This window comes from Bison bison, unplaced genomic scaffold (assembly GCF_000754665.1).
Source record: "Bison bison bison isolate TAMUID 2011002044 unplaced genomic scaffold, Bison_UMD1.0 scf7180017864330, whole genome shotgun sequence".
In the NCBI taxonomy this organism is placed as follows: domain Eukaryota; kingdom Metazoa; phylum Chordata; class Mammalia; order Artiodactyla; family Bovidae; genus Bison; species Bison bison.
In genome coordinates, this window is record NW_011494902.1 from 5990701 (window position 1) to 6001397 (window position 10697).

Sequence of the window (10697 nt, forward strand, 5' to 3'; positions counted from 1 at the left end):
GCCTTGACGTACTCCTTTTCCTCTTTGGAACCAGTCTGTTGTTCCATGTCCTGTTCTAACTGTTGCTTCCTGACCTGCATACAGATTTCTCAAGAGGCAGATCAGGTGGTCTGGTATTCCCATCTCTTTCAGAATTTTCCACAGTTTATTGTGATCCACACAGTCAAAGGCTTTGGCATAGTCAATAAAGCAGAAATAGATGTTTTTCTGGAACTCTCTTGCTTTTTCCATGATCCAGCAGATGTTGGCAAAGAAGGGCCAAAAAAGGCAGCAGATGGAAAACACCTCATGGCAGTGGTGGTGGTTTAGCCGCTAAGTCGCATCCAATTCTTGTGACCCCATGGACTGTAGCCCGCCAGGCTCCTCTGTCCATGGGATTTTCTAGGCAAGAATACTAGAGTGGGTTGCCATGTCCTTCTCCAGAGGATCTTCCTGACCCAGGGATTGAACCCAGGTCTCCTGCATTGCAGACAGATACTTTACTGATTGAGCTACAAGGGAAGCCCCCAAAGGCCTCATGCATCTCCCTAACTTTTAGTCTCCCCTTCTCATAATCTCATTAAAGTGGTAGAAATGGATTTTAAAATTCCCAATTCTTTGTCAAAAACAAAGAGTTCCATCAGTGGTTGAGAGATCTAAACTTGTTTATGAAAGATTCAGTGGACAAAGACTGAAGAGCATAGAAACAGACCATGCAGCACAGGAAGACAGGACTTAATGTAGCAGGAAGTGGATGGCAATAAAAAAGGAAGTTCATCTGCCCGGAAAGACTCTTTAGAAACATAGTGGCTGATCTGATGGAGGACGGGAGTAAGAAGTGGGACAGAAAAAATGCAGGTCATATAAAACCTTTAAATAATGAGGAGAGGCATAAAAATCATGATACAGTTATAAAAAAAAGTTGAATAGTAGTGGAAAAAAATATTCATCGATTACAGAAGAAAGTCAATAGATGATGTCTAAAGTTAAGAAAACAACTAGTGATGACATGTACATATTATTTATAGATTTGGAGGTAACCACAGAAGAACTAAATACAGATAGAGTTCAGAATGTTCTGGAAGGAGGAAGACAGGGAATGGCATGTAGGTCTGTTGCTTCTCAGGAAGTCTTTTTTGAATTAATTATTTTTGAGAAACCATATGAATATATAATTTTAGTAAAAGCTCCTTTTTTTTCCTTTTTTTTTTTTTTTTTGGCTCCACTTAGTTTGCTGGTTATAGAAATTTCCTTCTTTGTATGATTAGGTTCATTAGCTGTCTTAAACCTAAAAATTAATTTGGTTTTCTCCTAGGCATCTCCTCTCCATTCTTTATAACCTTCTCTGTGTTCTTCCTCCAGCCACCAGAAGCTCCTGCACACAAGCCCCACACACATACACCCTCCTGAATGCAGTTCTGTTCTCTTTCTCTGTGAAGTCCATGCATTCTTACAGCTTTGTGTCTTTTCTCACACTGGTTCTTTGACCTGCAATGGCTTCAGACTTTATGTTTTTCTTTTTTTTTTATTGAAATACAGTTATGTTAATGTCTTCTGCAAAGTGATTCATATATATATATATATATATTCTTTTTAAAAATATATTTTTCCCATTATGGTTTATCACAGAATATTGAGTATAGTTCTGTGTGCTATATGAGGACCTTCTTGTTTATCCATCCTATATACATCTGCTAATCCCAAATTCCCAATTTTTCTCCCCCGCCACCCCACCTTGACCACCACAAACCTGTTTTCTATGTCTGTGAGTCTGTCTGTTTCACAGAGGTCCCTTTGTGTCATATTTTAGATTCCACATATAAGCAATATCATCTGGTATTTTTGTTTTGCTTTTTGGAAAAAAAAATTGTTTTTCTACTTATCCCTCCAATGCCAGAATAAAATCCACCTTCTCTAGGAACTGTCTTTGGTTTCCCCACATGATTATGCTTTCTTCTGTACTCTCCTAATACTGTGCCAGTGTCTGACGCATCTCACTCTGCAAAGCCCAAATAACTAGGTGTGTGACTGTCTGCCCCTTCTTCTTCTTTCCATTTCATTGCAAATTCAAGACTTTGTATCTGTGTATTGAGCACAGTATCTTACACATGGCAGTTGAAATAGTTGCTAAGCACTGTCATTGATTTTGGAAGTAGTTGTTGATTAGAAGGCATCTAAAGATTATGAAATGAATGCCTCACACATTAAAGTGAACATCAGCTGTCTTTTTATCCAGGTGCCTATTACTACTTCTGTGGGTCAGCAAAATAACCAGGAAGATAATGTTTGTTCTGTTGTAATTTTACTGCCTCTTCTCTAAATTCCAATTATACACATATTACCTCAGGTTGTGAGGAATAAGAAATCTAATAAACTAATTCCCATTAATAAATATGTTAGTAATGTATTAATTTTAATAAGTGTTTGCATAGTAAAAAGTAGCCTAAAGAAGGAAGTACCCCACCTGAGGGAGAGAATTGCTAATAGTAAAACATTAACCCCCTGAGCTTTTGCTTTGAGATCAAAGAGTATTTCAAGGGCCTTTCAGATTATGCTGAAGTATATGCAAAATATAATATAGATTCTGATTAATTAAAATATATTATCAGTGGGAAACAATCTTCCCATATTAGAACATACAGATTTGAAATCACAGTAAGTGTGATGTGTCTTTCTCATAGAAGTAAGGTTGAGTATTAATCTCTGGTCTTTTCTTATTATTCTCATTTCCCAGGTAGTCTTTCCATAGGTTCTTCTTTTTTCTTTTTTTTCTTTATTAAATTGCTCTCTATCCCTGGACTTTTCTTTGCCTCCACATAAAAGGGCACTATTATTTTATTTTTCCTTTACTTCAGGAAATGCTACAATAAAACAGTCTCGATATAGGATTATCATCCAAGAAGCAGCCAACGGAGGCCAAGAATGCCCAGATACCTTATTTGAAGAGCGAGAGTGTGAAGATGTGTCATTGTGCTCCACATATCGGTAATTACTTACTTTCAAAATAATCATTAGACCTTAGTATAAGCCATGACCTATTTGCTCTTATATAGTATGTGGTTATTATATGAAACACTTGTAGTGAGAAATACAAAGAGGTAGTATTTTTTTTATCTTCAAATATCTCACCATTTTCCCCTTTTCTGGAGTATGTTTCGAGAGAGTAAAGAGTATGAAAGTCTAATTTAAAACAAAAAAGGTAACAGCCAGATTTTGATTGCAGTTGAGCTGTTTGACTTCAGCCACCCAGGTAATCAGTTTTCAGGATTAGGATTCAAAGATATGCAGGTTGAGGTCCTTACTAGACACACACACACACACACACACACACACACACACATACACACACCTTACCTCATTCTATTTTTCTCATCCTAAAGCCTGTAATCAAGAACTAAGAACAAATGTATACTGCCTGAACAGTTGTTTATTTTAGTTCAAAAATGGTTTTGGTTCTCAATTTTTGTCATGTACATATTTTAAGAAATCTTAGGAAAAAATTTTAACCTATGGGTAATTTTTTGTCTTTAGAAAAAGAAAATGAGTAACATTTAAACTATATATGTTACCCATATTTGCCCCTCTGGGAAGAAAGTGATTATTATTTATAAAAACAGTACCTGAGGTTTGTGTCTTTAGTCATAAACTTTCATTCTTTTAACATCAGATTGAAGCACTGCTTTAAAGTATTAATACTTCTGGATTAAATTCAATCACTGTTGGGTTTTATTGATTTGTGGAAACAAGCCCCAGGTCTTAATAATTCATGTTGTTATCAGCATACTTAAAAATGCCTTTATTCAAAATGTCTAGGGTTTTCCCTCATTGAGAAACTGTATCTTAAGTCTATGTGATTCAAGAGCTAATTTTTTCTAGGGATTTCCTGGTGGTCCAATGGCTAAGACGCCAAGCTCCCAATGTAAGGGGCCCAGGTTCGATCTTGGGTCAGGGAACTGGATTGCACATGCCACACCTAAGAGTTCACATGCCTCAACTAAAGATCTCACGTGCTGTAACTAAGACCGGGTGCAACCAAATAAATAAATACAAATAAATATATTTTTAAAATGAGCTAATTTATTCTGGAAAATATAAGTTTTGTCGTGTTTTGTTTTTTAAGAAGGGCTCCCATTAGCTAGAAAGAAGCCCCAATCATGATCAATTCATCATCACTTCCTCCTTTGTTCCTATCTAACAACCAGTTTGGGAAAGACATGAATCAGCCCTGGAACAAGCCCAGACTGCCAGTATTTCTTCATCAACGGCCAGGCCATTGTGGGAACACTGTCAATATCCATCCTATTGTGCCACATTTAAATATTGAAACTTCTAGCTCAGTGAAAGAGCTGTCAGAGAAAGTAGTCAATTGAAAAAAACAATAGCCAAATCAAGTAATGTTACACATTTTCTGAACCCGGTGCTATTATAATCAGAGAAAATCTTGGAAACTGTTAGCGGTCTCTCTTCCTACTCTCCACTCTCTTTGCCCTCTTGTGGTACTTCAGTGTAGCCACTCATTCTTGAACCTGTTTCCATAAATGACCTCCTGCCATTTTCCCAAAAAATTAGTTCCACTCTTCCTGGATTGCCTGATTGTATCATGTCTCCTGATGCTGATAGTGTGTCCAACTTATCAGCATGAGTCTCTTAGTCAAACACCCTTGAATTTTAAGCATACAGTTCCTCTTTAGGTTTTGCCTTCCCTTCATTGGTGAAGAAGGCAATGGCACCCCACTCCAGTACTCTTGCCTGGAAAATCCCATAGATGGTGGATCCTGGTGGGCTTCAGTCCATGGGGTCACTCAGAGTCGGACACGACTGAGCGACTTCACTTTCATTTTTCACTTTCATGCGTTGGAGAAGGAAATGGCAATCCACTCCAGTGTTCTTGCCTGGAGAATCCCAGGGACGGGGGAGCCTGGTGGGCTGCCATCTATGGGGTCGCACAGAGTCGGACATGACTGAAGTGACTTAACAGCAGCAGCAGCAAGATGAGACATTCACAATTTAAAACAGAATCACAATGTCTATAGAATTTTTTCTATGAATTTGAGCATTTCCCACTATGTTAATTTTAAGTTAGTGTTGGGGAAAGGAAATTTTCCCCTCTACGCTTCATGAGTTCTTATAGCTCTCTTAATAATAAAATTGACATGAGATAGATTATCATGAGATAGGTTAGTATTAAAATGCAACAAATGTTAATTCATACGCATGGAGATCCCATAGAAATTGAACCTAAGAAGTGGCCAAAGCAGGAAGCTTTTATCCTTTTTAGGCAGAGAAACAATAAATTAGTAAAGAATTGACTGGATGAGTAAATGTCGGCTTTGGGTGCTCAATCCATGAAAAATCTAAACAGAGTCTGAGCTTGGGGTATTAAATTTTAAAAGTATCAAGGTTTATACAACCTGAATTCCCTAGTGGTAAGGGTTTCCTTCTACCTTCAGATGTGGGCGGGAAGGGCACCGCTCACAGAAGAGAATTATTTCCTGCTTTCAAGGGGAAGCAGAAGGAAGGAGGCAGAAGGAGGGAAGCAGAAGGAAAGTCAGAGTGCCCCTCTTGTGTTGGCCATTTCTTAAGTAACGTTCATTCAAGATAGACAATATTCAATTGAGTCACATTTGGATGGCTGACAATGTAAGCAAGAGGGAAGACGGTGTGGGTGATATACCCCTAAATAGAATCGGCAGTGGGATGTCTCCCAGAGTCTGTGGCTGAGCATCTAAGGATTCAGGACCGACAGCTGGCCTGCCCTTTCATGTGCAATCTCAGGCATGTCACGAAACCGCTCTGAGCTCAGGCTTATCCTTCTAAAACTGTGAATCTAACAAGAGTTCTTGACATTTCTCCCTTCTATTTAGCACACTAAGCTAAATTGAATTCCTTGGTCTCACTTTAGTAAGTATTTTAGGAACTTGAGGGATCTGAGTGAATGACATATCCCAATTGAAAAGCTAGACTAAACTCCCTTACCATTTCCGTCTGTGTTTTAGAATTATACTTAATGAGTCTTTGCATCTACAAAGCAAATTTCTAACTACTTAAAAAGTAATAGGTGATTTTTTTAAAAAATGGGGCAGGTTTTTCTGTTGTTTCCTGGTTTCTCTCCAGCTCTTCAGTTGTTCTTAATATGGAGGTCACTTGAATGAGGTCACTGATATGTATTTTTTTTCACTTTTACATTTTAATGTACTTTGCTTTTCTGCAAGACAGTCTGTATCTATTTCTTAACACCCTCACTGCCTCACCTCCAGTAAGTGAGATTCACTTAGTCTAGACAGAGGAGAGGGTGGTGATTGCTGAGATAAATGATGTTAATTAATTAATATGTGGGTTATACTAAGTGATCTTCACATGCTATATTAATCTATGTTCACATAACTAAAAGGGTTCCTTAAGGTGATTTTTCCTGAACAAAGGAAGTCTACTCCATATTCTGTTATACATTATTGTTTCTCTTGCTGAGATTTCTTTATTATTGTGATAAAAATCATATAACATAAAAGTTACATTGTAACCTTTTCTTTCTAAATTAGCTTCTTTTAATGAAGTATAGTTGATGTACAATGTTGTACCAATCCATAATGGAAAAGGATATTAAAAAAAGAATGCATATATGTGTAAACCTGGATCACCTTGCTGTACAGCAGAGATTGCCATGTTAACCATTTTTAAGTGTACAGTTCTATAGTTTTGATTGTATGCACATTGAAGTACAACCGCTCTCTCCATGTTTCTCATCCTGCCAAACTGGTCAATAATATTTTTGCTATGGTTCTGTTTCTTTTTTTTTTAATTAGCACTTCTTATCAGAGGTATTGGATTATGTGAAAAAGTACAAAAATGTACTCAATGAAAGAGCAAAATCTGTGGCTACATTTAGGGTTTGGGTTTTCTGGAACATTCCAAAGACACAGGTTTAAGGGCTCAAGTCACAGTCTGCCCTGCAGGTCATAAAAGTAGAGTTCTATTCACCTTAAACACACACACACAGACGCAGGCAAGCCAGAAGGATTCCGTACATACTCTTCCCTCTGTGGAGAAGAAATATGGGTCATTCCTCAGAGACAGTTCCATTTCTCTTCTCTGAGAGAAACCATCGCATAAGATAAGTCCCTACGGCCTCCTGCCTTGTCTTTACTCTATAACCTATTGAGATGTTTGAGCTATCCCAAAGTTCTGGGAAGCACCTTGTAAAAATTTTGAGGCAGAAGATCAAGTATGAAGGCTTGTTCCTAAAATTTTCACATGTTATCACCTTGATTCTCTAATGCTCAAATGGGGCATAGGAATTTTCTTTCTTTGATTCTTTTTTTATATTGTTTTTCTTTAAACAATTTTAAGTTCATACAGAGCTAAACCTTCTAGATTTGATCTGTGCCTCTAATGTTTCTTTATGGCCACTTTGCTATATCCACTAAGGCTTCTGTGCAAAATGTCCACATTTTTAAAAAATGGAATTACTGCTTTAACTATGGATCTGGGGCAGAGAGACTGATGCCATCCCTAGTGTGTGCCAGGGCTCCCTTTTATAACATCGGTTTCAAATCCATTTTTATTGAATTACTACCTTTATGCTTTGGGTTTCAAATTCATCTGTTTCCAGTATTTGTTTTGTATGTTTGCCGTGGTGAAATTTCTAGTCTGCTGTTCTTTGTCATCACAGATGGAGGCCACAGAAATGGAGCCCCTGTGTCCTCGTGCCAGAGTCTGTCCGGCAGGGACTAATGGGCACCAGTGAAACCTGCGGAAAGGGAGTGCAAATAAGAGGTAAGGGGATTTCAAAACAGTTTTTCTAATCAAATATAATTCAAAGTTATATTGCTTTTATAAATTGGTATCTCTTTTTATATTTGGATAAGTTGTGATCTTGCTGGATTGGATTGTTTATGAGTGTTTGAGTTTAAGGTTGACATTAGTTCATGCTGATATTAGACCACCTTTTAACCATAGCTAGCTAGTGCACCTAGGGACTAATGCAATGTAAGAAAGTACATGTTCTCAGTCTTTAGCATACCCTAGTGCTGATGGTCCAAATGCACATTGGATATTAGTCAAAGAATGAAGGGATGTGTTGAAATTGGATCTGATAATATATATTGTACATTTTAGATGCTCATTAAATACTTGCTGAATGAATTAACTAATCATAGCAATCATGATTTACACCTGATTGTTATGTATGTACTTGCTGTATGTTTCATATGGAATATGCATAGAGAGGAATTATTAAAATTTCTGGTGCTTGCTTCAGCAGCACATATACTGAAATTGGGCTAATACAGAGAAGATTAGCATTTCTCCTGTATAATGATGACATGCAGATTTGTGATGCATTCCATATTTAAAATTTTTTTTCTGGAAGATCTTATGAATTGACTTCTGGATCTGCATGTAAGTGCCTTTTATCATCAATGCTGAGAAAGTATGGCATATTGAAATCTCTGAAAAGCACTCAGAAAGTAATCAGGTTGCTCACTGTTCTGTTTCTTTCAGAATTCACATGCCAATAATATAAGGCTTAACAAGAAGGCTTTGTTCTTAAAACCTGACCACTCTGTCACTAAAGGGATGTATGTAGCCAAACTCAGACCTTGTAGGACTGGCTGTATATCACTGGTTTCATAATTCAGCTGAAAAGCATATTGAGAATTATTTCTCTTCCTCTTGCATAGGTTATCATATTAGTCAGGATCAGTCATCTCAGCCAGCATAATAACTCCCTTCTTTGTTGAGTCCCGGGTGTAAGAAGCCCAGTGTGGGTGGGTGGCAGTTTTCAATTCCCGTTCAAGGAAATCATAGCTGTTTTTAGTGGAAGCATTCTTCCCTCTGGAAATAAGACTGTAGGGCAGCAGAACATAAGACTGCAGAGGAACTGCAAGCAAACACTTTCCTAGTGGATCACTAGGGGTAAGAGTAAGTTATGCCAGTGCCATTTCCACCCTTGACTCCTGGACCTGCGAATCCTGGATATGGGAGAAAAAAAGAAAAACACCACATGTTGGATGCTTCTGGAAAGCTTTTCGCTAGCCCTTCAAGGTATTGCCCCCTAACTGGTGCTGTAATTAAGTCTTCAAAAGACCTTTTCACCCTTATATCAAACCAGGATGGTGGGAGACTTGGTAAGACCAGTGGAATCAATGAGTATGGGCACATTGCCAGATCTCAATTGCTGGAAAGTGAGATCCTTGATCCAAAACAATGTTGTGTGGAATATCATGATGATGGACAAGGTGTCCTGTAAGTCCTATCCTGTAAGGATGATAGTGTCAACTGAAAAAAAATGCAGCAACATGAGAATTGTGAGTTAAGTAGCTGAGGAGCTACTCCAGAGAGGGACTGGGGGAGGTCAGTATTATGTATATGTTTCTTGTGAAGGGGGATACATTTTATCAGGCACACCTTTTGCCAGAGACTTGCTGCTAGTCTTGAGGAACAGATGTCTTCGTTAATGATTTCAGTGCTTTGCTAGATATAAGATGCAAGAATTTGAGCTCACAAAATCTTCTCTTGAAAATACCTAACTATCTGAAGGCCTTGTCTGCTAGTTTATCACAGAGCACAGAGTGCCTCATTCCTGATCATTGCCCTGAACTCCTTTCTGAGTGTGTTGAAGATCAGTGACTGCAGTGGCTAGTGACTTCATCCTTGTAGAGGCAGATGGCAAGTGATCATTTTTATCTTGCAGTGGGTAATTTTGATAGAAGCATTGCAGGCAGGAAAGGCAAATCCTTATCCTATTTGAATAAGTACCTATCTGGTAAGAATAAAGCACTGCACATCCTATGATGGAAGTAGTCCAATGTAATCAACCTGCCACCGTGTAGCTGGCTGATCACCTTGGGGAATGGTCCATACTGGGGGCACAGCACTGGCCCCTGATGCTGGCAGATTGAGCACTCAGACATGACTATAGCCAAGTTGTCCTGGATGCGTGGAAGCCCATGCTGAGTCCATGCATAACCTTCCTTCCCACCACCATGGCCACTTTGTGCAGGAGCTCATTAGGTAATGGCAGGGGTAGCTGAGGATAGAGGCTGACTCATATCCACAGAATAGGTCATCCTATTCAATTGCTTATTAAAATCTTTCTCAACTGAGGTCAGCCTTTAGGAAGCATTCACATGGGATACAAATATTGCATACAAATCTGTTCACATTGTTGCCAATTCAGAGAAGCCTATCCACATACCACTTGCCTACCTTTTCTTGTCACCAATTTTCTAATTGTGTTCCTTTAAGTCCCTGGCCATCCAGCAAAATCATTGGCCATAGCCTGTGGGTCTGTACTTAATCCCACAGCTGGCCATTTCTCCTTCCAAGCAAAGTGAACAACCATACATGCTGCTTGAAGTTCTATACATCAGGATGACTTCCTTCACTCTGTCTTTCATGGATGTCTCAGAAAGGGGTTAGTGTCACAGCTGTCCATTTGGGTGCCCCCCAATGTAATATATGATTACATATATACCATGTCCATGTGATGATGGGGTGCTGCTGTGTATGCCCTACCTGTGGCTTGATATCTCAGATAATATCCAGTTCATGATGGGCAGGTCAGGGTGTGTGGTTAAGCATACAGCCTCTATGAAGGCCCAGTAGCTGGTCAAAAGCTGTTTCTCAAATGGAGAAAAGCCCTTTGCAGAGGACGGCAGGGCTGTACTCCACAATTGGAAGGACCTAAACAGCAATTCACCTATAGGAACCTCCCATGC

At 38.7% G+C, this 10697-nt stretch overlaps 1 protein-coding gene across 1 annotated transcript in view; it reads left to right on the plus strand.

The window, feature by feature from the left end:
- Nucleotides 1-10697, plus strand: part of THSD7B (thrombospondin, type I, domain containing 7B) — a 724891-nt gene that overhangs the window by 262653 nt on the left and 451541 nt on the right. The window contains exons 10-11 of the mRNA XM_010853704.1: nucleotides 2835-2964; nucleotides 7649-7752. Coding sequence (XP_010852006.1) covers nucleotides 2835-2964; nucleotides 7649-7752 — 234 coding nt within the window. The remainder of the gene's footprint in view (nucleotides 1-2834; nucleotides 2965-7648; nucleotides 7753-10697) is intronic.